The following is a 26,716-nucleotide window of genomic DNA, read 5'->3' as shown; positions in this document are numbered from 1 at the left end:
CGGATGCTCAACATTTTGCTAATTTAAACTTAATCTAGTACCAATTAACTCTGAAAATACCCCAAATACACCTTATTTGTTCAGGTTTTCCAGTTAATGCAAAAGAGTTTCAAGCTGAGTTTTAAAATTAAGTTGAATTCCGTCAAGGTCAAAATGGGTTTTTGGGATTTTCAATTCATTATGAATAACAGAATTATTTTTGTGGACTGCAATTGTTTTCTTTATTCTACACCCTTATATAACTTGCCACACATTCAAAAGCCTTTGAATAATGCCATGCACATGCACTGTTCTTGCAGAGCTAACATGATGTTCGGGCAAATGTTGATCAATTCATTAAACCGTGAGAAGTTGAAGTTAACTGTTGAGTGATTTTCAAGGGTCTAATTTCAGATACACAGAGTGGAATTGGAATACTACTGACAAGAAAAGCATAAACAAGATGCTGTCTATTTGCTGTTTTCTTTTCTATATTCACAGTTATCGTTGTGTAAGACAACATTCCTTTGTGGTTTCGACTCTGTACAGGGGGTGTACTGGCAAGTCATGGGTGATCAAAAATAAATCAATTGGGAAACTAAACTGTTTAAAGAATCAGCTTCAGCCCAAGCTCTTCCCCAACAGACTTCATCCTCAAAGATAAACACAAATGCACATTGCACTTGGTAAATAATCTAAGGCTAAATCTTCATTCTACAATTCCCCTAGTAATTATCAGGTCGCGTCCAAAGGGAAATTTGGATTCGTAATGAAGGAGAATCAATTTTTAAAATTGTACCAGTCATTGCTGCATTGTTTTAAGCCGAGGACTATTCCATGTAACACCTTATTAATAAAATAACTACAGAGACATGCTTCAAAGCAACGTGTGAATATTACAGCTGAAATTATATTCCTTGCATGAATTATGAGTGTGGCTGCTTTTTCTATCGAATGGAAAATAACAGCCTTTAAATATTGGAGCTCCAGTGTGTATGTAGCTTAAATCAATTGCAGCAGTTAGTGAGGGAAGCAGCTAATACAGAATAAAAGAATAAAAGAATACAAGGGGATAGGGATATACACGACAGACAAGAAATAGCCGTAAGTAAATAAAAATTCTGAATGGCTATAAACAAATAGTATTTTCACATGTACTAGTTATGTTCCCATAATGGTAGGAGATGGTTAAGTATTACTGTACACTGTCTTCAAACCTATTTGCGTGTCTGTCTTTGAATGGGCTGATATTTATATTTTCTTTCGCGTACCTTGCCTGCTGATGGATTGGAAGCCGAAAATTCAGATGAATAGGAAGTCTTCAGAGACTTGGAGCGGCGAGGTTGGTGCCTCAAGTCCTCTCGCTGATACCTCACTGACCCACTACTCTTCACCCGGACCTTGCTAGTCCCCTGTACACTGTTCACGCCGATCATTTCCCCGAAGGCACTTGCTGCGTTCTCGGTGGTCTGATGGATGGAAGGATCCAAGGAGCACCAGCACCGTGTTAAATCTCAAGCTCAGCAGTCAGCATCTGATCAAGAGGCAGCTTTCACAGTACGAGAGTCTTCCAGCTTCAGTAAGAGAACCGTGCCTGCCTTTTACAGCTATTTCCCACACTGTTCAGATTTGGACTGCTGTTTCAGTGTAGGCTCACATTAGGGGCTTAAGTCACATTCACGCACACACACACACACACAGACATACACACAGACACAAAAACCATCCCCTGAATGGTCCAAGCCAATGGCAAAGAGCCAGACAAGCAGTTCATTTATATTCAAAATAGCAACATCACTGTTTCCTGATTATTGAACTGCAAGCTCATTAAAGGTAAGCATTGAAATACTACGAATAAAGATTATAATAGACCATCAGCTTCACTTTGGGAACTAAAACTGAGCTTTATTTAGAGAAAGGCACTGTACATGAGACATAAAACCTGTATTAATCAGACCTCCTGCAAATTGCTGAGATGTTTCCTTGAGGTTATTAAAAAAAAGCAGTATTTGAACAGAGCAGTAATGACATGGCAACCTGCTGACAGAAAGGGCTACAAAGAATCCCAAACTGTGATGGGTATTGCTGTTTTAGTTTTTATTTTCATAATGATCGGTATTTAACTAACCTAATACAGTTACGCTTCTCCCTCTCTTGCTTATAAATTTCTTCCCACTAATGCATGGTTAACTTCACTTTTCCTAAATATTATATAAATTTTATTCATTAAATAATGTGACACTTCAAAGCATATTGATTTAAGAAACTGTACTTTAGCTATCTTTCCCTTTTCCTTGACCCTCTCAGGGATATACACATTTGTTGAGAGAAGTTGGAGGTTACAGGTACCATAGACTGGCATCCAGACTTGTGGATGAATGATTGAGAAATGTGAATTCTAATCCCACACAAGCAGCAAGAGATTTTTAATGTCAAATAATTCAAATAAACAAAAAGATATAGAAAGAAGTATCACAGTGAAAGTACTCATGCAAATAATGCCCATCAAAGACGAGAATCTGCCATCCTTACCAGTTTTGGATCTCTATGTGATTCTTGGTTGATTTGTGTGTTTGACAAGTACTTTTCCACTTCAATTCAAAAGAAATTTGGGATGGATCATCAGTGATTGCATAGTCCAAGTCCATAAGTGAATAAACATTTTTAAAGTTCTGAAACAAAATTCATTTCTACAGCACCTTTAACTTGAAGAAGCATGTTGAGGTACTTCATGTAGATACACAGGGACTGATGGAGTGAGCAAGGAAGTGAATGCTAGAAGTATGGGAAAGAGAGATGAGCTTTAAGAAGGCTTTAAAGCTGGGAGTAACAGACTGGGAATTCTGGAGTGTGGAGTCTAGATAGGTGAAGAAACAGTCACCTGGTGTGCAGCAAACAGGAGGGAGGATACACAAGGTGACAAATGACTGAAAAGAGGAGTAACAATTGGGTTCAAAGTGGAGATATAGAGGTACAAACCTTTGAATAGCCTTATAGAAGTGTCTAAAATTGTGTGGGGCAACAGTAGATAGGATGAATGAACACAATCTTTCTCCCAGGTTCGGGAAATCAACAACTAGCAAACTTAAATTGAGAGCAGAGAGATTTAACAGAAACCCCAGGGGGAATTTCTTCACACAGAGGATAGGGTGTATATGGAACAAGCTGTCAGAGATGTGGTTAAGGCAGGTACAATAACAACATTTGGGTAACTAGACAAAAAGCCTATAAGCCCATGGATAAGAAAAGTTTAGATGATGGACCAATGTGCCTATCTTAATTGGAATTCTTGTTCGGTATGGACTAGTTGAGATGAGGGGCCTGTTCTGTTCAATTTTACTTAAGACTCTAAAGCTGTTGAGAGATCAAATAAGAAGATTTAAACACAAGAAAAAAAGTTGCAAATTGGAGTCAGTGCACATCAGCAAATGACTGGCATTATAGTTAAGTGAGACCTGGTGCAGGATGAGAGTCCCTGAAGTTTAGGTTGGATGAAACAGGCAGAAGACCACCAGAAGAATTTAGAAGTGACAATGTCACCAGTGAGTGTTTTAACACAGAGATGGATGTTTATCAAAGTGATGAAAATGAAGAAGGAGGAGATGAGTTCAGAAACAAGGATGCACCTGGATGTGTTCATGGATAGCTTATTGGAATCAATCAGGAAGTGGCACTGGGAATAGAGTTTGCATTGGGAGGTGAAATATACTGGTTTCAATCTTCCAGTGGGGGAAATATTGGCTCAAGGACTAGATATTGGACAAACTGACAACAAAGAGGCGGAAGGGAATTGAAAGGTGCTAAACTGACAGAGTTAGGTTTGGAAAGTTTCATGCTGTTATCAAAGCAGAGTGTAAATAAGAAAGATGAGAGAGTCCAGGCATCACTTCTCTGTAGCTGTGGGTGGTTTCTTTGGTTGTGTGGTCTTAAGGTAAAACTACAGAGGCAGGAGGAGACGCCATTATTAGAAAGCATAAATTCAGAAGTGTAACTAAATGAGGGTTATCCCACAAAAAGCATAGGCAAATGCAATAGGAGAAAGATGGTGTGTCAAAGACTACAGTGGAAAGGCAAGACAAAGCTCAAAGTAAATTTATTATTAAAGTACATATATGTTACCATAAACAACCCTAAGATTCATTTTCTCGTGGGGCATACTCAGTTAATCCATAATAGAATAATAATTATAATAGAATCAATGAAAGTCTGCACCTTGGTTGTTGATCCAGAGAGCAAAAGACAATAAACTATGCGAATAAAAAAATAGAAAGAAATAATAATAATAATAAATAAATAAGCAATCAATATGGAGAACCTGAGATAAAGAGTCCTTGAAAGTGAGTCCAGAGGTTGTGGGAACATTTCAGTGATAGGGCAAGTAAAGCTGAGTGAAGTTATGTCATTTGGTTCAAAAATCTGAAGGTTGAGAGGTAATAACCATCTCTGAATCTGGTGCTGTGAGGCCTGAGGCTCCTGTATTTTCTTCATGATGGCACCAGCGAGAAGAGAGCATGACCTGGATGGTGGGGTTCCCTGATGATGGATGCTGCTTTCTTGCAACAACACTGTGCAGATGTGCTGAATGTTGGGGTATGCTCTACCGTGATGAACTGGGCCATATCCATTCCTTACGGTTGGATTTTCCATTCAAAGGCATTGGTGTTTCCATACCAGGCTGAGATGCAGCCAGTCAATATATTCTCCTCCACCCGTCTATAGAAGAATGTCAAAGTTTCAGATGAAACGCCAAATCTTCACAAGCTCCTAAGGAATTAGTGGTGTGCTTTCTTCTTAATTGCACTCAAATGCTGGGTCCAGGATAGGTCCTCTGAAATGATAACACTGAGGAATTTATAGTTGCTGCCCCTCTCCACCTCTAATCTCCTGATGAAGGCTGACACATGGACTTCTAGCATCCTCTTCCTGAAGTCAATATTCAGCGTGCAAACGAGGAAATCTACAGATGCAAGAATTTCAAGCAACACACATAAAAATTGCTGGTGAACGCAGCAGGCCAGGCAGCATCTATAGGAAGAGCTACAGTCAACGTTTCAGGCCGAGACCCTTCGTCAGGACTAACTGAAAGAAGAGATATTAAGAGATTTTGAAAGTGGGGTAGGGGGAGATCCAAAATGATGGGAGAAGACAGGAGGGGGAAGGGATGGAGCTAAGGGCTGGAAAGTGGATTGGCAAAAGGGATATGAGAGGATCAGGGGACAGACAGGAGGCCTAGGGAGAAAGAAAGAAGGGGAGGGGGGAAGCCCAGAGAATGGGCAAGGAGTATAGTGAGAGGGGCAGAGGGAGAAAAAAAATTAATAATAATAAAAGATAAATAAATAACGGATGGGGTACGAAGGGGAGGTGGGGCATTAACGGAATTTTCAAATCCCTTACTATCTCTTCTTTCAGTCCTGACGAAGGATCTCGGCCCGAAATGTCGACTGTACCTCTTCCTATAGGTGCTGCCTGGCCGGCTGCGTTCACCAGCAATTCTTATGTGTGTCAATATTCAGCCTCTTGGTCTTACTGGCATTCAGTAAGAGATTGGTGTTATGGCACCACTCAGACAGATTTTCAATCTCCCTCCTATATGCTAATTCATCACCATCTTTGATTCAGCTGATGACAGTGGTGTTGTCAGCAAACTTGAATATGACACAGAGCTGTGCTTAGCCGCACAGTCATAAGTGTAAAGCGAGTAGGGCAGGGGACTAAGCACCCAGCCTTGTGGTGCACCTGTGCTGATAGAGATTGTGGAGGAGATGTTGGTGCCAATCTGAAATGGCTGGGGTTTGCAAGTGAGGAAATCAAGAGTTAAATTGCACACGGAGGTACTGAGGCCAAGGTCTTGGAGCTTTTTGATTAGTTTTGAGGGGATGATGGTATTGAATGCCAAGCTATATACGATAAAGAGCATCCCGATGTGTGTACCTTTGCTGTCCAGATGTTCCAGGGTTGAGTGAAGAGCCAGTGAAACGGCATTTGCTGTGGACCTATTGTACAGGTAGGCAAATTGGAGCGGATCCAAGCTGCTTCTCAGGCAGGAGTTGATATGCTTCATCACAAGCCTCTCAAAATACTTCACTATTGTGGATGTAGGTGCTACTGGACAATAGTCACTGAGGCAGGTTACCATGTCCTTCGAAGGCACAGGTGTAAGTGAAGTTTGCTTGAAGCAGATCGAACCTCACACTGCCAAAGTGAGATGATAAAGATCTCAGTGAACACTCCAGCCAGTTGATCAGCACAGGCCTTTAGTATTTGGTGAGGTATCCTGTTTGGGTTGGATGCTTTTCGTGGATTCACCCTCTTGAAGGATGCTCGCAAGTGGATGCACAAAATCCTTGACATTGTTATTTTTGACTACTTATAATTGTTTCACTACTTTACTGGGCAAAAGCCCAAAAGTAAAGATAAACATAAGCTTTAGAAAGATGGCTTGGAAAAACACCAAATGGAAAGAGGCTATTCAGCCCATTTGCAAAAGAGATACCTAGCCTCTTTCCACCTTACGGCACTAAGTTTGTAGTCATGCAGCTCCCAACTCTTCAAGTATACTGTACATCCAGGGACTTTTTAAATCGCGATGAGGGCTTATGCCTTCACCACCCTTTCAGGAAGTGATTTCTTGACCCCTACCATCTCTTGTTGAAAAGACTTGTCCTCATCTCTCTTCTACTAATAACTTCAAAGTCCATAGTCCCTGATCTTTGATCCAGCAACTAATGAAAACAGGTGGCTCTTCTCATTTCATACATCTCAAGTATGTCAACCTCAACCTTCTCTGTTCCAAAGAAAATATCAGCTTATTCAATCTTTGCCCCTGGCTAAAATTTTCATGGCCCGCCAAATTCCTATACTCCAATGTAATCATTGTCCTCACAAAATAATCTGCAGATGCTGGGGTCAAAGTAGCACTCACAACACACTGGAGGAACTCAGCAGGTCGGGCAGCATCCGTGGAAAAGATCGGTCGACGTTTTGGGCCAGAACCCTTCGTCAGGACTGTAGAGGGAAGGGGCAGAGGCACTAGAAAGAGGGTGAGGGGAGGGTGGGAAGGAGAAGGCTGGTAGGTTCCAGGTGAAAAACCAGTAAGGGGAAAGATAAAGGGGTGGGGGAGGGGAAGCAGGGAGGTGATAGGCAGGAAAGGTGAAGAAGGAATAGGGGAAAACACAATAGGAGGCGGAACCATGAGGGAGGTGATAGGCAGCAGGGGGAGGGGGCAGAGTGACATAGGGATAGAGGAAGGGAGGGGGAGGGAATTATCGGAAGTTGGAGAATTCTATGTTCGTACCAAGGGGCTGGAGACTACCTAGACGGTATATGAGGTGTTGCTCCTCCAACCTGAGTTTAGCCTCATCGTGGCAGTAGAGGAGGCCATGTATGGACATATCTGAACGGGAGTGGGAAGCAGAGTTGAAGTGGGTGGCTACTGGGAGATCCTGTCTGTTGTGGCGGACGGAGCGGAGGTGCTCGACGAAACGGTCCCCCAATCTGCATCGGGTTTCACCGATGTAGAGGAGGCCACATCGGGAGCACTGGATGCAATAGATGACCCCAACAGACTCACAAGTGAAGTGTTGCCTCACTTGGAAGGACTGTTTGAGGCCCTGAATGGTGGGAAGAGAGGAGGTATAGGGACAGGTGTAGCACTTGCGCTTACAGGGATAAGTGCCGGGTGGGAGATCCATTGGGAGGGACGTGTGGACCAGGGAGTCGCGGAGGGACTGATCCCTGCGGAAAGCAGGGAGGGGTGGAGAGGGAAAAATGCTAAACTCAGGTTGGAGGAGCAATACCTCATACACTGTCTAGGTAGTCTCCAGCCCCTTGGTATGAACATAGAATTCTCCAACTTCCGGTAATTCCCTCCCCCTCCCTTCCTCCATGCCTATGTCACTCTGCCCCCTCCCCCGGCTGCCTATCATCTCCCTCATGGTTCCACCTCCTTCTACTACCCATTGTGTTTTCTCGTACTCTTTCTTCACCTTTCCTGCCTATCACCTCCCTGCTTCCCCTCCTCCACCCCTTTATCTTTCCCCTTACTGGTTTTTCACCTGGAACCTACCAGCCTTCTCCTTCCCACCCTCCCCCCGCCACCTTCTTTATAGGGCCTCTGCCCCTTCCCGCTACAGTCCTGACGAAGGGTTCTGGCCCGAAACGTCGTCCGATCTTTTCCATGGATGCTGCCTGACCTGCTGAGTTCCTCCAGCGTGTTGTGAGTAATTATTGTCCTCTTGTAATTAGGACCTAAAAATACACATAGTACCCAGGGTGTGACCTAACTGTTATTGCATCGACATCTTACTTTATCCTTGTCTCTCTATTCACTGCCTCAAGTAATAAAGGGAAGCATCAGCATAACACGCACAAAATGCTGGAGCAACGCAACAGGTCAGGCAGCATCCATGAAAATGAATAAAGAGTCGACATTTCAGGCCGAGACCTTTCATCAGGATTGCATCAGTGTCTCTCTTTAACTGTACAAGTCGTTTGAAGAATCTATGGATTTAGAAGTAAACAATAGTTAAGGACTGTAAAGACTTAGTGATAGGTTTGGAGACAGTGGCATTTTACAAGTATTGAAAGGTTAGGGTTGGATTAGTTTCATGGTCTCTGAAGAATTGAGTAACATTTGCAATATCAGCTAATATGGACATCAGGAAAGGAAACTAGATGATCAGCAGGTCAAAGTACATTGGTAAACAAGACAGGTAATGGATCTGAGAAAATAAAACTTGTCATTTTGTGGAACTTTGTTACACCAAAACAAATGAACCCTGTTGTCAAAGGTCAAACATGACTAATCAGACGACATCTGGATATCAAATGTATACAAAAAATTTTAATGATCTCAAAGGAGCAGTGAGTAGATATTTAATGGGGTCAGCACAATACATTATGGGCACTGTCCACCCCAGTAGCAAAAGTATCTGCATAGAACTGCAGTAAGAAGGCAACACCTATGTCCTGACGAAGGGTCTCGGCCTGAAACGTCGACTGTACCTCTTCCTAGAGATGCTGCCTGGCCTGCTGCGTTCACCAGCAACTTTGATAAAGTGTGTTACCTATCTTCAAACACCCCCTCCATCCAAGCCTTGCCATTTTCTCACAGCTACCATCTTCTCACAGTACAGAAGCCTGAATTTGCACACGACTAGGTTCAAGAACAGCTCTTTACTTTCAACCGTTCGTTCTTAAACTTACATGAACATCTTTAATCATTATCATAGTATAGCAACATGGTGACCACTTTGCACCATAATGGACTTCAATTTTTTTTATTGTATTTCTCATTAAAAAATGTGTATAATTGACGTTTAATTGATGTGTCTCTAATGTTATGAGCCTGTGATGCTGCTGCAAGTTTTTTTTTGTTGTACCTGAGCATGCAAGCACATGTGAATATGACAAACCTGACTTTTACTTAGAGCCTCTCAATTGTTTTTGGAGTTTTTCTCCCTTGGATCAGATTGTAAAATGCAAGAATTAAATACTGCATATGTGGAAATAAGAAATAAAACAGAAAATGGTAGAAGCACTCAACAAGATGGTCAGCAACTATGAAAAGAGAAACAGTGTTAATGTTTCAAGTGGTTAATCTCCAACAAAACTGAACTGTTGAGCTGAAATATTAACTATCCATAGAGAGTTGATTGACCTCCAATATATTTCCAATGCTCTATACTTTCATTATTAAATGCGAGTCCTGACACTCCCATCTGTGGTTTGGAGGACTGAAGGAATCTGATTGCCTACATAAATGAGAGGCAGTAAACAAGTTCACACTTCAGTTGATCTATTATTCTTATACCACTAAGCTCCTCCAAGTCATTCCAGTTTATTGCAACAGCACTTCCCAAAAACAGAACTGCTCAGCACAGGACAAAAGAAAGTAATTAAGTCTCTCAGACCTTCAGTTGACTTGTAGTGTTTGTTCTTTGGTAGCATATAATAGCAACTAAAAGGGAGATGGAAGACAATCTTCATTCCTCCTGCACTGCAGTCACAGAATTAATCAAGTTTTCCATTAATTTAGTACACATTCTATAACCCACAGAGGCTATATACATGACATTTGAGTAATGGTGGAAGAATATTAATAGCTAACATTAGGGTGTAGATAGCAAGTCATTTTTTTTTCTTCTATAATTAATGGCTCAAGGTGGCTTACCAGACAGTCAGGTGATTCTTCAGTGCTGCACACTTTGCCTGAGATTCCCAAGAATACTCAAAGCACCAATTTCAGTAATGTCTAAGTAAAGGCACATCGGGTTAAGAGGTCTTGGATATTTTACACTCTCTGAGCTTTGTGAAGCCTTTCCAGTTCGCAACCCCAACTTCACAGAACCCACTAGTAGAAAGTATTTGGCTTTAACTACTTGAGCGTATGTCTTCCAACTAAAAACAGAAATGTAATCCATACCACATGCAAACCACCATCCTAAAAAGAAAGTTACTACTGATTTCTAACACCGTCAGCACCTCCACGCATACAGCAGAATAGTGGTTGATCAGTACGGGTGGCATAAGGATCATACATTGACAAGTGTAATCCCAACACGATTTTCCATTTATAGATGTCTAGATTGGAAGATTCTTGTTCCGAAAAACCCTTCAGTTGCCAGAAAGATGAGTGAAACACATAGTGGGAGCAGACATAATGAATACTTACTTTGATGCAGTGGCTAGTTACGTGTGAGGGCCAAGACAATGGATCAACCATTACACAATGACGATGTTCAAAGACCTTGCTTCCATTCACCACACTTGCCAGTTTACAAAAGAGAAAGGTAATAGTGTAAAGGAGAAGGGCGAGGGCCGAAACATGAATCAGACCTCAAGGATTAGCTCATGAGAAGGGGGAGAATAAAATTCACAATGAAGAAAAGTCCTGAAGAATAACTGCTGTGAAGAATAATGTTTATTCTAATGAAGAATAAGCTGGGATTTTAACTAATACTGAAGCTAGTCTTGTGATGGTCTGCTTTTGCCCAAGTATCTGCCATCCTCAGAGGGGTAACCATGCACAAATATATAATATGCACTGGATGATATACCAAGTGTATACGTAGTGATGCTTGGTGATATAATACATATGGGACGTGAGTGTGGAACAAGCTGCCAGCGGAAGTGACGGATGCAGTTTCAATTACAACACTTAACAGAAATTTGGACAGATACTTGGATGTGAGGGCTACAAAGTTCAATGTTCAAAATAAATTTATTATGGAAGTACTTACATGTCACCATATACTACCCTGAGATTCACAAAAAGAAACACAACAGATTCAATGAAAAACGACACACACAAGATGGATGAGCAAAAGACAACAAACTGTTCAAATACAAAAAGAACTAATAATAATAAATAAATATCGAGAACATGAGATGAAGAGTCATTGAAGGTGCGTCCATAGGTTGTGGGAACAGTATAGTGATGGGGTAAGTGAAGATGAGTGCTTGCTATCTTATATGTGCTATACGTGCCTTGTGCTGTGTATGATTGTTAATACAGTGTTTTGCAATTGGCTCCAGAGTTTCACTGTTTCCTTTGGCTGTATTCATGTATGATTGAATGACAATTAAACTTGAACCTGATGGCTGAGGAGTAATAACTGTATCTAAACCTGTTGTGGGTCCTGAGGCTCCTGTAGCTCCTTCTGGGTGGCAACAGTGAGAAGAGAGCTTGGACCAGATGGTAGAAGGGGTTCTTGATGATAGGTGCTGCTTTTCTGTGGATATCGCACTTTGTATATGTGCTCAATGATGGGGAGGGCTGTAGTCCGGGCACAGGTCGATAGGACTAGACAGATTAACAATTTGCAATTGACTAGATGGGCTGAAGGGCCTGTTTCTGTGCTGTAGTGTTCTATGACTCTAAATTAAATTTATGGAAGTAACATTCAGACAAACTTGCACTTATTCGAGTCCCAGTGCATTGTATTATTTGACAGATTCTATATTCCCTTAGTTTAAAACTCAGATAATTTGTTGAAAGAACAATTGAGCCAGTGAAGAAGCTGACCATTCAGAGGGCAACTCAACAAACTGGGCAGATACACACACATATCTATGTCATTGATAGATACAATCTTGACTGTTCTGATTCTACATACAAATCACTCCTGGAAAATGTTTTGTTAAGTTTTAATAGGTCAGCATAAAAGATATGGCCTCTATTCATGCCATCCAAATTACACTCTTATGCTGTATGTTGTTTAGTGGACATTAATCAAGCTGGACCAAAACAAAATTTATACAGGCCTTATTTTGGTTCATATCTGCCCAGAGCTTTTCTTTAAAGGTTGTGCTTCTAATGACTTGTTATCACAACTTCTTAGCTTATAGATTATACACTGTTAGTATTCAATGTAACTTCGAAGTGATAATAGTTAAGGAAAATGTTTCACATATTTTAAGTCGCTAACCTAACCTATTGCTGCCAATCTCATGTGCTTCTCCACAAATTCTGCAGTTTTTTCATTTTCTGATACTTATCTCGCTTCATTCTAGCAATGGCGATACGATTTGCCCGTAGGTGGAAAGCAAGACTACCTCTCCGCACACCTATTTTTGCATTACTAATGTGTTTCTCAGAAAGGCAACTATTCTTTAAATGGGGCTATTGCAGTGGTCCCCACCCACTGGGCCGCGGACCGGCACCGAGCTGCAAACCGTGAGCATCGGGCCGCGAGGAAACGATATGATTTGGCGATATGAGTCAGCTGCACCTTTCCTCATTCCCTGTCACACCCACTGTTGAACTTGAACACACGCAAGGTCATTACGCACGCGTCTTCCATGTCAGCGTGGGAAGAAGATTAACTCCTCGAGCTTGCAGATGACGGCGGGCTGAAAAGTATGTTTGACATAACATCTCTGCCAGCATTCTGGATCAAAGTCAAGGCTAAATATCCTGAGATAGCCACGGAAGCACTGAAAACATTGCTTCCATTTCCAACATCATATCTCTGCGAAGCGGGCTTTTCTGCAATGAATGCAACGAAAACTAAATTGCGGAATAGACTGGACATAAGGAACCCCCTTCGAGTATCACTGTCTCCATCACCCCTCGATAGGACCGTCTTGTTGCAGGAAAACAAGCCCAGGGCTCCCACTGATTCAGCGATATTGGTGTGTTACAATGATCTTACATGTTCATATGAGGAAAATATGCGCTGTGTGTTTAATATCCAAACGTTACTTAAAATGTTATGATGCTATTGACTAATAAGTGACTTATAATTGATGTATCACTATATTCATGGGAGGAAAATATGCGCTGTGTGTTTAATATTAAATTCGTTAGATAAACCCTTTTAGAAACAAAATTGAGTGTATTAGCCACTTATAAGTGACTTATAGTTGACATCACCTATATTCCGGTCGTGATTAACACCACCCACACCCCACCCCCCCAGGGTTGCCAGCTGTCCCGTATTAGCCGGGACATCCCGTATATTGGGCTAAGTTGGTTTGTCCCATACGGGACCACCCTTGTCCCATATTCCCCCTGCTAAGGTAGAGCGTTCCTATGAAACCGTTCGTGCCAAAATGGTGTAAAGCAAAGAAGCAATTACTATTAATTTATATGGGAAAAATTTTTGAGCGTTCCCAGACCCAAAAAATAACCTACCAAATCATACCAAATAACACACAAAACCTAAAATAACACTAACATATAGTAAAAGCAGGAATGATATGATAAATACACAACCTATATGAAGTAGAAATAATATATGTACAGTGTAGTTTCACTGAACAGAATTGCCAAAAACGATTTGTAGAAAAAAAATGGCACGTACACGCATGCGCACACAGGTGCCTGCGCAAGGCTTCATGGTCATGGTACTCTTTCTCAGGGTAAACACAAGTGTCTCTTATTTGACTGCTACTCTTGTCCGTTATTTGGAAGTGAGAAAGTTGGCAACCATACCCCCCCTCCGCCCCCAGGTTGGCCGGTCTGTAAGAATATAGTCAATATTAAACCGGTTCGCGGTGCAAAAAAAGTTGAGGACCCCTGGGCTATTGCATTTATGTAGATTTTAAACAAAATAAGCTAAGTAAGACCAAGGTATTACTTCAAAGGTCATTATATCCTTGGAGTCTTGGTTAAACTTTACCCACAATCAGTACACACAAAAAAGTAATTTTGCGATCATGCTTGTTGGATTTTGATGAAAGCAAATTTCCTACACAGAAACAATCTAGTAAAATACCTTGAAAACCTTGAGATTGGGGAAGTCCTTCTTACTTTCTCACTCACTCAGACCTACTCCAGCCAATATTACCGTTGTAATATCCACCTGTTCAAACTTATTATTAAAACACATATATGTTCACAATATACAATCCTGAGGTTTGTTTGCTTGCAGACATACTTAGTAAATCCAAGAATCACAATAGAATCAATGAGAGACTGCACCCAACAGGGCAGATGAACAACCAATCCTAACAAAACCTCCAAAATAGCAAAACTAAACATTAATGAATATGAACATCAAGACTAGGCCTCCCCAGTGACTCTGTCAACATTTTCCACTGCCTCAGGAAAGCAGCTAGTGTATTCAAAGAACCCACCCACCATAGTTGTTCTCTTTTCTTCTCCCTCCCTTCAAGTAGAAGATTGAAAACATATACCACCAGGCTCAAGGACAGCTTCTTCTCCATCATTGTAAGTCTTTTGAAGGGACCTCTTATATTTTAGCGATGAAGCCTTGATCTCTCAATCTACTAAGTCATGACCTTTGCACTTTATTTGTCCACTTGCACTGCACTATCTGTAATTGTACCACTATATTCTGCATTCTGGCTCTTTTCTTTTATACTGCCTCAATGTAATTATGCATGAAATGATCTGTCCAGATGGCATGCAAACAAAAGCTTTTTGTTGTACCCTGGTACATGTGACAATAATGCACCAATTACCCAACTGGAATATTGCAGTCTCAAAGTTTTTTTCCACCTACCAATTAGGTGTCAGTCTGGTCTCATTTTTGGCATGTCCACCTCAGAATCCAAGATTGTGGGTTCAAGTCCCAGTGTAGAGGCCAGAGCACAGTAAACAATGTAGTACTGAGTATTGCAGTGTCAGAGCTGGTATCCTCTAAAGAAGTAATTAAATCATAGCTAGATAGCCTTTTTATTAATAGAACATTTCCCATGACATTCATTTAGCATCCTGGCTTAAACCACAACGCTTAAACAGAGAAATGGGTACTTATTTTATCACTGGCTGTCATGTTTGTTTATAGACGGAATTAATTTTGCATGTCCTGTGGATGGTAAAGTGAACTATAAATGTAGGTTCCTTCCCCAAAGGATATGAACAATGAATACAAGATGAAATTAATTATTCACCTGAAACAAGCTACTCCATAAAAGGATGTTAAAAATTACATGAGGCATGGGTAGTTTACCCAGAGTGAGGCACTGAGGCCAGTGTATAGTACAAGGCTCTAAATGGTTAACAGGAAATTGGTCTTGATTTCCATGCTGTCAGCAGTAGCAGTTGCCTTTCTGTTTGTAATGAACAGCTCATTTAGTGTTACAGTACATTGCTCCAGCTCTTTGCTCAAACCTCATGTATTCCATGTCTAGGATCAGCTAATAGTCCTTCCCAATTAGCACAGCTGGCTTCTGCTTCTGAATCCTTTATGCATTGGCAGCAGATGCTAATATTGAGGAGAGGAAGCTTCGGATGAACACCAGTTCCTGCAGGGGACTTTCAGTGTGGTTAGCTCCCTTGGATATTCATCCTCCCAAAGAATGCATAGTACGCCTAACATACATATATTTCAACAGCACCACACACAAATACATCAAGCCCCACCACCTCCTCTCCTGTCACGTCCAGATGAGTTGCCCACCCATTCCTGCAGAAATATATATAATGCAACATCATACCCACTCCTGCACCCGGTCCTTTAGTTTGAAAGTCTTTATGAATGCACTTGTTTCTTCAGTTTATTACTGTGATTTGGGTGGTGAGAGAGCTGGATCTAGGTCTACTTTCCTTGTTAGCTAAAGTACCATTCTTTCCAGAGGATACTTCCTTCCCTGTAGAGTAGGCAACCTTGTTTGTATGAATAACTGAAAGGGTCCCACAGGGTATGTGTGACATGACTGCAAAGCTAACATTTGCTATGCATCTGTAATTCTCCTTGATATTATAACAATCATGTTCTTGAACTTCCAGAGTGTTTGAAGTTAAGGTCCCCCATTAGTGCTTTTGGGTGGGGTTTCCTGAGATATTGAGCCAACAACAATGAAGTAACACTGATTGGTTCCTAGTCAGAATGCTGTGTGATTTGGAGGGGGAATTATGTCCACCTAGCTAACAGTGGTTGAAAATTTGGGAACCTCTGTGTAAGCTATCATACTTTGTACGATGAGCTGATTGTAAAAGAAGTGGTAAAGTACTGAATGAGGTGCCAATCGAATGGACTACTTTGCCCTGGATTATGTTGAGCTTCTTGTGTTACTGGAGCTGTAGACATCTAGGTAAGTGGACTATTCCTTCACTGTCCTGACTTGTATCTTGTTGACAGTTGAAAAACTCTGAAGGTGCATCACTCACCTTTGACTTACTGTTGTAATCATAATGTCTATGTAATTAGTCCAGCTCATTTTTGGTCATCGGTGACCTCTAGGATATTGCAGGAGAACTCAGGGATGACAAAGCCATTGAACATCAAAGTGAAGTAGTAAAACTTTGCCCAGTGAGAGTTGGTTATTGCCCGGTAATTGTAAGGTATAAACATTTTATTACTGCCCTGGTTTGTCCAGCTCATGCTACTTGTGGACCAAGGCTAAATCATTCAGTCCCTCGGGACTTTTACATCTTTCAATAAGTACATAACTGACTTCATACCTCACAGCCACTTTCCTTCCTAATCCCAAATTCCTGTGCTGCCATAATATCTAGAAATCCACAAATCCTTCAGCCTCAAATCAATCCTGAGTAAACTCTGCATTCTCTCCACTACATGCACATCCCTGTTCAGGGAGAACAGGCCTTCAAACAACACCCCAAGCTTGTACTCACCAAGGTCCCACAAAATGACAGCATAACTGCACTCTTCCAATATTGGCTATAAATTATCATATACACAAACAAGAAAAGCTGCCTACTTCCATCAGCGGCATTCATTATTGCTGAATTTTATTCATTTTAAACATTTAATATGTTGTTTGAAAATGCCAGTAGGATATGATTTCTGAAGAAATTAGTCAACTGTTTATTCATTCCCATAGTTGCTGCTTGACCTGCTGAGTTCCTCCAGCATTTTGCGAGCATTGCTTAGGATATGATTTTGCAATTTACATCAATACTTTGAGAAAGAAATGAAAGGATGGATGTAATTTCCTCAAAGGAGTTAATTTTTTTAGTTGAGGACTTACTAACTTTCTAGATGGTGAGTTATTAACACTCCAGAAGATAGCACAGGATCTTGTCACTGTGAAAACCTTGGGTGCAATGCTGAATAAGAAAGGAGGACATTAAACACAAGAGGAGAATGTGTGTAGTGACAATGGAGTCGTGAGGCATTAGGAAAATAAAGGGAAGTGCAAGCTTGAGTGAAGGTAAAAAGATTGGAGATGAGGCAAAGATCAGGGGGCAGGTCATTATAGCTGGGGAAGGAAGGGATTCTGAAGATTCGGGGGTGGAGGGAAGGAAGGTGGGGGAGGATGTGAAGGGGAGGGAGTTACACTAGAGGAAGATCAGTAGGTTGGACAGGGCAGGTCAGGAAGAATAAAGAGAGGAGCAAAGGGGATCACAGAAGGAGCCGTAGAAGTAGGAAGAGGGAAGCAAGGAGGGAACAGATTATAAAAGTGTCACAGACCTCTCTCTTTGAAAGACAGTTCACAAAGCAACATGTTTACCAAATTAAAATGTAAAACTTAAACAACAGTTATTAATTCCCATTTGAGAAATATTTACATGGTTTGATCTACTTTCTTCCCTCAGGAAATTAATTTGTTTCATTCTTTAATATAACTTTATTATGGCAATTTAAAATATGAAGCCCAAGGAAAGGACTGCAACTCGCACAAATTAAATGATGTCCATCAGTGACACACTGACAAATTATGTGAATGGGAAAGGGAATCAGGAAAGTTGTTTGTTTAGCAGTGCACATCAACCTGGTTGGAGGTTACTAAATGTCATCGAGATTTATTGTTGATATAAATCCCTGGGGTGGTGTGGACCATATTAAGTTTATAAGATGATTCATTTTCTTTAAATTCAATTAGAGCCATGCAGTGTGTTCTAACTCCTTCGGAAACGAAAGGTTTCAATAACTGGCATCCAGGCAAATGAATACCAAACTGCAGGTGAGTTTGTGTCAGTGTTCAACATGGAGGTTTATATAGCACATTAGTGCAATTATCGCCACTGAATCACAGAAATCTATGGGCAGGAATTTCTCCGGAGAGGTCCTTTGAAGGAACTTTTTATTTAGCTTAAGGTTCCATACATTCTGCAGCAATGCATTTGGCAGAACAAGTCTTTATAATTCTACTTAATGGTGCACCTCTATCACTCACTGATGTCATATCTCAAAACCAAATAGAGAAAGCAATCCAACCCAAGTTGCAACCCTGCAGACTATATATTGTACAAATAAAAAGGTTGTGATTTGTAAAGTTAAACTGTATCATATTTTACAATGTGCTTTTAACATTGCTCACAATACAGTACTCTGGGAAGGGTCCACTCTACTCTGAATGGTAACTATCCTTTACATGTGGCCAGTTTAGGGCTTTGATTGGGAACATTAAGAGACAGAAAAGTTTGCTTGAAATAACATTGTAATCACTTATGGCAATCCACTTATTGACAGATCTGCAGCTCAGTGTCAGATTTACACAAAGTATACATTTTTTTAAAAGTTAGGCTCAGAAAACCTTATGAGCTGAAACTTTTGCCACATTCCATGCAAGAAGAAGATGCAAACTGCTGATCTTAATGGAAAGAAAGAAACTGGCTCCTATTGAATGTGTAAGGTCAGAATATCCCAGGTCAATTCCTCATCTGCCTTGGCCACTTGAGCCAATCAGCCTTGGTTTGGATTGGGGATGGGGGCTAATAACTGAGCCAACATCCCTACTCCAGCATCTTGTTGGAGTTTACATGGAGAAATCCCATGTAAATATCGGTCTGCAATACAGTTTGCATCCAAATAGTGGTTAAGTACTGGACCTAGAAAGATGTGGTGAAGTGCCAAAGCCATTTGAAGAAAGTGGGGGGCGGGGGTAAAAATGCCTTTGCATAACTGAAAAGAGAAATGGGAACAAGAATTGCACAAAATTCCTGAAACTTTGAAGCTTTAGGTTGTTTTTAAAGCACTTGCAATGCAATTCTGTTGACAGCAGTCATTTGGTGCCACCAGTTAGTCATTGCAGAGAAAGGGCAGAGACTTTATTGATTGACACTTGATCATGTACTTCCACCCCAGTGTTTTACAAGTTCCCTGAATGCACTCAGAATACACAAAAAAGCCATCTTATCAGGAGAAAAATATTGGCCCAATGAAAATGCAATATTGTTTCAAAAATAAAATCAAGTGATTAACACAGATAAATCAACATTGAGATCTTTTCCCATTGAGTAACACAGCTGTTTCATGAATCAAGCAGCAATCCAAATTCAATAAATCTGGCAGCAAATGCAAAGACTACCTGCTCAATTGTGCCAGGGGAGAGAGATGGAAGAGAGCTTATCATCTCTGCCAAACTGGTTTAAAGTAAGCCGCCCAAGGAATCTGAGAGGAATGCTTTTTGCCACTATCACCCATATCCCAAGAACCAATCCAAAAAGATCCTACATACAAGAACCTGACAACTAGTAATCATGCTACATAGATTTAATCAGATGCCTTGTTTGTTTGTTTATCATTGCTGAACTTCATTGCACTGGGAATGAGTACCATGCTATTTAGCACCCAGCAGTTTTCCTGTCAATGGATTCTGATGGATCATTACAATCAATGTTCCCTCTAATTTGTAATGACCAGTGTGCGCAAAAATCTTGTGCTATGCAATTTTTTGCCCAGTGACAACAACATGTGCTCACTGAATTTTAAGTGGAAGTAAACCTGAAGCTATTCTGAGGATAATAAACTATCAAGTCCAGTTTGTTATTCATTGTTTAGAAGAAATAAAATAATACACATCAATGAGCAACTTTTGCATCACAACAATACATGCAGTTTCTGTATTGTACATATATAATTTTCATAGCTACATCTTCCTGACCTCATGAGCTTTCGGTGTAACAGTTTCTACGGCTTCACTAAGCCATTCTGCTTTAAATGAACTAGCAGTTCTTCTGTGCTTCACATCCTTTGCTTCTTTGGAATTTGACATTGTGAATCAATAATTTTGTCAATAAAAACAGTATAAGTAAACCAGTTCTAAAATCTGCAGACAAATCATCGAAAACTCTACGTTGTCAACACCACCTGTATCAGAAACTGGAAAAGGAAATGTGATTGTATACAATCATGAAATACATGCAAACGGGTACAGGGTGACAATCTTTTGAGTGAAGTTTAAATTCCTTTGTGTGCTAGTAGCATAAGATGTGTGTGCGCGTATACACACACACACACACACACACACACACACACCCCCACCTTAGAGGGAACATTGCTTACCATAAAGCACAGAAAGAACAGCAAAGTTCAAAGGTCAAAAACTTCGAAGTAAATTTTTTAAATAAATGTACAAGTATGTCACTACATACAACCCTGTGATTCATTTTTTTGTGGGCATACTCAGCAAATCTATAAAATAGTAACTATAACAGGATCAATGAAAGAGCAACCAGAAGACAACAAACTGTGCAAATGCAAATAGAAATAAACAGCAACAAATAAGGAGAAAATGAAATAACAAGATAAACAGTCATTAAAGTGAAATTGTTGGTTGCGGGAACACCTCAATGGATGGGCAAGTGAGTGTAGTTATCCTCTTTTATTTAAGAGCCTGATGGTTGAGGGGTAATAATTGTTCCTGAACCTGGTGGTGTGAGTCATGAGGATCTTGAGCTTCTAACTGATGACAGCAGGGAGAAAAGACCATGGCCTGGGTGGCAAGGATCTCTGATGATGGATGCTGCTTTCCGACAACAGCGTTTCATGTAGATGTGCTCAATGGCCGAGAGGGCTTTGCCTGTGATGTACTGGGCCGAATCCAACATTTTGTATACGATTTTGTAGCATGTTATAGATCCGCAACGCAATATGCTGTAAGTCTTCAAGGCAATCAAAGACGAGGTCATTAATAAATGGGAGATGCCAAGCTAGTAGTTTATTGGTAGGACAGTAGAGTTTGAGATATCCATGCCTTTTGCCTTGGCAGCCTTTAATTAATTCATTCTTCAGTGTCATTCAAGAGGTTGTTTATGAAAAGGGACAGATTATTAACAAAGGGATAGAGCTCCTTGCACTCAAACGGCTTCAGTTATGAGTTGGTGGCCGACATCATTCATGGGTTCCAGTTTCTCATCTGGTGCAGGTATAACACATATTATTGTCACTTGTCTCTAAGGAACAGCAAAACGAGCAGTAAGTTGCTGCTGCTACTGAAACATCATTCACTTGTATCTGAAGCTACACAGAGGAAGCCAACACCCTCCTTCAGTCCAGCAGGAACATTCAATATGGTAGGAGTAAAGAGGTGACTTATTGGCACGATAGATGAACACTGTATCTCATCTCTATAGCTTATTCAAGACATCTCATTGGGTGAAATTACTGATGATGTACTGATTCAGTTGTTTTTAATGAGTGGTGGATCTCTGCACACAATAGGCAAGAAGACAGGAGAAGGGGCCAACGTGAAAGGAACCAGACAGGTACAGCAGAAAACAAGAATGGTAGGATGCTGGTCATTATTGTAATGGGTATGAAATAAAGAAACTGAGAGGTTTTGCTACAACTGTGAGTTTGCACTGTCTGAGCAAAGCCTATCAGTTTTGTACAATAGGATCTCTCGATTCAAGGAAGGATATACTTGAATTGCAGGCAATTCAGAGAAGACTCATGAATGCACTTTGTGGGAAAAGAGGTTTGGCTTATAAGGAATGAATGGCAGGTGGGGCTGAAATCAGTAACATTTAGAGAGGTAACAGTACTAGAACATACATGGAACATCAGTTTTATTTGTCACATGACTATTGAAACATCCAAACATACATTTTGTGTCAACAACCAACACAGTCCAAAAATTGTGCTGGGGCAGGCATCATCACCATGGCATGTCTACAACTTACTAATCCTAACCGTCTATCTTTGGAGTAAGGGAGGAAACTGGAACACCCAGAGGAAACCCAAGTGGTCATGGGGAGAACACACCAACTCCTTATGAACCCCAATCAGCAAAGCGATTGTATACTACCGTGCCACCACTACAGCAGAAGAGAAGGTCTTCCCCACAAGGTATGTGCTAAACACGATGCCAAATTGAATGAAATCACTGCATTTCCTGCATGTTCATGTGACTATTTAAAAGTACTGAAACATATAAGGTGAGGGCACTTGACAGTGTAGGTTTTTAAATGCAAACAACAGGAATTCTGCAGATGCTGGAAATTCAAGCAACACACATCAAAGTTGCTGGTGAACGCAGCAGGCCAAGCAGCATCTGTAGGAAGAGGTGCAGTCGACTTTTCAGGCCGAGACCCTTCGTCAGGACTAACTGAAGGAAGAGTCTTCCTTCAGTTAGTCCTGACGAAGGATCTCGGCCTGAAACGTCGACTGCACCTCTTCCTACAGATGCTGCTTGGCCTGCTGCGTTCACCAGCAACTTTGATGTGTGTTGCCTGACAGTGTAGGTATTGGTTTGGAGAGGAGTCTAGAAGCAATATGCATAATTTAAGCTAAGGCATTGCTCATTTAAGATGAATTAAGGGAATAGCTTGTTTTCACTCAAAGAACAGAAAACCTTTCTCTTCCCAGGCTGCTACAGAGGTTGAGTCACTGACTACAGTTAGGCTGAAATAGAGCTTTGTCTGCTGGTGGTGGAGAGCTACGGGGAACAGGCGAGAAAGTGGAGATGTGGCTGATCAGATCAACCACAAGCTTATTGAATGGTAGAGTGGGCTCTAGAGTCCCATAATTACTCTTGTTTCAAATGAAAGCACACTCCACAAGGCTCAGGGAAGATGTTTGCTAGTGAGTTCATTAACTTTGATTTAAATTACAATGTAAATTATTCCTTGAAGCTCTATTCTTCAAGAGGAAAATATATATTTTTTAATTCCATCTCCTTCGCAGAGGCAGGATGGCTTTCAGAACAAGGTGAGTATCGGGCAGCGAACCTTGCGTAACCTGCCCAAAATGTTTGAGGTAAAAAAGCAGATGGCTCGCACCTTCCGTGCTGTTAAACTAAAAAAAGTGTCACACAAAGCAGTGTGCTTAATATTTTAGACAATTGGATGGATTCCATAACGGGGAGGCAATCTGTCAGCTCACAGAAGGAACAGCTCCCAAATGGAAAATATTTTCTTTTTTTTAAAAAAAACTCAGAGCATATGCGTCTGGAAATTGTATTGCACAGCAAAACATTATGAACATCGCATGTCACAGGTTCCATAAAAAAGATGTACAACCAATGAAAAAGAAAATTCTGTGATTGATTATTTGTTTAGTAAAGTTCACTATTTTTCTTCTGCAGCTACCATGCATCCGATCTATTAAAGCGACGGCACACCTGAACGTATAGCTGCGTGCTTGCATACCACTACTACAACTTTCAACTGCACTCAGGCCACTTGTGAGGAAGTATCGCTAGCGTGCACTACTTCAATGTCACTGTAAGGGAACACTCAAGTACCAGGAAACCACATTAGCTAGGCCCATTGTAAGACAAATACATATCCCTTATAGTGACAATCCATCCCTTGGCAAGGGGGGTATCTCAAATCTTTCAAATGTTGAAAGGCCTATACAGAGTAGATGTGGAAAGGAAGATTCCCATGGTGGGGAAAGTCTAGGACAAGCCTCAGGATAGAAGGGCATCCATTTAAAACAGAGATGTGGAGAAATTTCTTTTGCCAGAGTCATAGTCATAGTCATACTTTATTAATCCCGGGGGAAATTGGTTTTCATTACAGTTTCTCCATAAATAATAACTAGTAATAGAACCATAAGTAGTTAAATAGTAATATGTAAATTATGCCAGTAAATTATGAAATAAGTCCAGGACCAGCCTATTGGCTCAGGATGTCTGACCCTCCAAGGGAGGAGTTGGAAAGTTTGATGGCCACAGGCAGGAATGACTTCCTATGATGTTCTGTGTTGTATCTCCGTGGAATGAGTCTCTGGCTGAATATACTCCTGTGCCCAACCATTATGTAGTGGATGGGAGACATTGACCAAGATGGCATGCAACTTAGACAGCATCCTCTTTTCAGACACCACCGTGAGAGAGTCCAGTTCCATCCCCACAACATCACTGGCCTTACGAATGAGTTTGTTGATTCTGTTGGTGTCCGCCACCCTCAGCCTGCTGCCCCAGCACACAACAGCAAACATGATCGCACTGGCCACAACAGACTCGAAGAACATCCTCAGCATCATCTGGCAGATGTTAAAGGACCTCAGTCTCCTCAGGAAATAGAGACGGCTCTGACCCTTCTTGTAGACAGCTTCAGTGTTCTTTGACCAGTCCAGTTTATTGTCAATTCATATCCCCAGGTATTTGTAATCCTCCACCATGTCCACACTGACCCCCTGGATGGAAACAGGGGTCACCGGTGCCTTAGCCCTCCTCAGGTCTACCACCAGCTCCTTAGTCTTTTTCACATTAAGCTGCAGAGAATCCTGCTCACACCATGTGACAAAGTTTCCTACCGTAGCCCTGTACTCAGCCTCATCTCCCTTGCTGATGCATCCAACTATGGCAGAGTCATCAGAAAACTTCCGAAGATGACAAGACTCTGTGCAGTAGTTGAAGTCCGAGGTGTAAATGGTGAAGAGAAATGGAGACAAGACAGTCCCCTGTGGGTGATGAATTTGTGGAATTTGTTGCCACGGGCAGCTGTGGAGGGCAAGTCGTTGGGTGTATTTAAAGCAGAGATTGATAGGTTCTTGATTGGACATGGCATCAAAGGCTACGGTAAGAAGGCTGGGGAATAGGTATGAGGCGGGGGAAAAGGGTCATCCATGATCGAATTGCGGAGCAGACTCAATGGGCTAAATGGCCTAATTTTACTCTTATGTCGTATGGTCTTACATGTCACCACACACAACACGCACAAAATGCTGGAGGAACTCAGCAGGTCAGGCACCATCTGTGGAAAAGAGTACAGTCAACATTTCGGGCTCAGACCCTTCAGCAAGACTGAAGAAAAGATGAGTAGAGTTAAAAGGTGGGGGTAGGGGAGGGAGAAACACAAGATGATAGGTGAAACTGTGAGGGGGGAGGGATGAAGTAAAGAGCTAGGAAGTTGATTGGTGAAAGATACGGGGCTGGAGAAGGAAGAATCTAACAGAAGAGTTCAGAAGGCCATGGAAGAAAGAAAAGTGGGGAGCAGCACCAGAGGCAGGTGATGGGTGAGCAAGGAGATAACGTGAGAGAAGGAAATGGGAATGGGGATTGGTGAAGGGAGGCGGGCATTACCAGAAGTTTGAGAAATCAATGTTCATGCCATCAGGTTGGAGGCTACCCAGATGGAATATAAGATGTTGTTCCTCCAACCTGAGCGTAGCCTCATCATGGCAGTAGAGAAGGCCATGGATTGACATATTGGAATGGGAATGGGAACAGGAATTAAAATGGGTGGCTACAGGGAGATTCTGCTTTTTCTGACAGACAGTGCGTAGGTGCTCGGCAAAGCGGTCTCCCAATCTATGTCAGGTCTCACTGATATATAGGAGCCACTCTGGGAGCACTGGACACAGTATATGACCCCAATAGATTCAAAGGTGAATTGTTGCCTCACCTGGAAGGACCGTTTGGGGCTCTGAATGGTAGCGAGGGAGGAGGAGTAGGGATAGGTATAGCACTTGTTCTGCTTGCAAGGATAAGTGCCTGGAGAGGGACGAATGGACAAGGAAGTCACATAGGGAGCAATCCTTACGGAAATCAGAAAGTGGGGGGGGGGGGGAGGGAAAGATGTGCTTGGTGGTGGGATCCTGTTGGAAATGGCAGAGGTTGCAGGAAATTATCCGCTGGACACGGAGGCTGGTCAGTGGTTGGTTGAGGACACAAGGAACCCCATTCCTGGTAGGGTAGTGGGAGGACGGGGCGAGAGCAGACGTGTGTGAAATGGAAGAGTTACAATTGAGGGCAGAGTTGATGGTGGAGGAAGGGAAGCCCTTGAATGACCTAACCTCTTCAACCTGATTATACTCCATTCCTTCATTTTCAGTACCACCATCACAATGGTACAGTGAGTGAAGGAATGTTTCTTCAGATCTCAAGGGTGGCACAGTGGTTGAGCTGTTGCCTCAGTTCCAGCGACACTCATTCCAGCCAGATCCCTGTGCTGCCTGTGTGGAGCTTATATAGTTTTCCTCCCTAGCAGTTCTTAATAATGTGAAAAAAGACCAAACAAATAACCCATTCAACTTCTAATTAAGCTCATAGTAGCTTTAAGAGTAGTGATCCTAACTTCAATGCAAATCACCAATTTATGCTCAGCAAAAAAAATACAAATGATGCTGGAAACTTGAAATAAAAGCAGTTTTCACCATTTACATCTCGGACTTCAACTACTGCACAG

General features: G+C 41.5%; 1 protein-coding gene across 7 annotated transcripts in view; it reads right to left on the bottom strand.

Annotated features, from left to right (window-relative positions):
• Window positions 1-26,716, bottom strand: part of psd3l (pleckstrin and Sec7 domain containing 3, like) — a 423,076-nt gene that overhangs the window by 78,504 nt on the left and 317,856 nt on the right. The window contains exon 1 of one of the 7 annotated variants that reach the window (XM_063046775.1): window positions 1,251-1,670. The exons of the other annotated variants lie outside the window; for them this stretch is intronic. Within the exon in view, the coding sequence (XP_062902845.1) occupies window positions 1,251-1,415 (165 nt within the window). The 5' untranslated portion in view covers window positions 1,416-1,670. Of the gene's footprint in view, window positions 1-1,250; window positions 1,671-26,716 lie in introns of those variants that run through there. 7 annotated transcript variants of the gene reach the window in all.

The sequence above is a fragment of the Mobula hypostoma genome, chromosome 4, assembly GCF_963921235.1.
Source record: "Mobula hypostoma chromosome 4, sMobHyp1.1, whole genome shotgun sequence".
In the NCBI taxonomy this organism is placed as follows: Eukaryota; Metazoa; Chordata; class Chondrichthyes; order Myliobatiformes; family Myliobatidae; genus Mobula; species Mobula hypostoma.
This window is presented reverse-complemented; position numbering and strand designations above follow the sequence as displayed.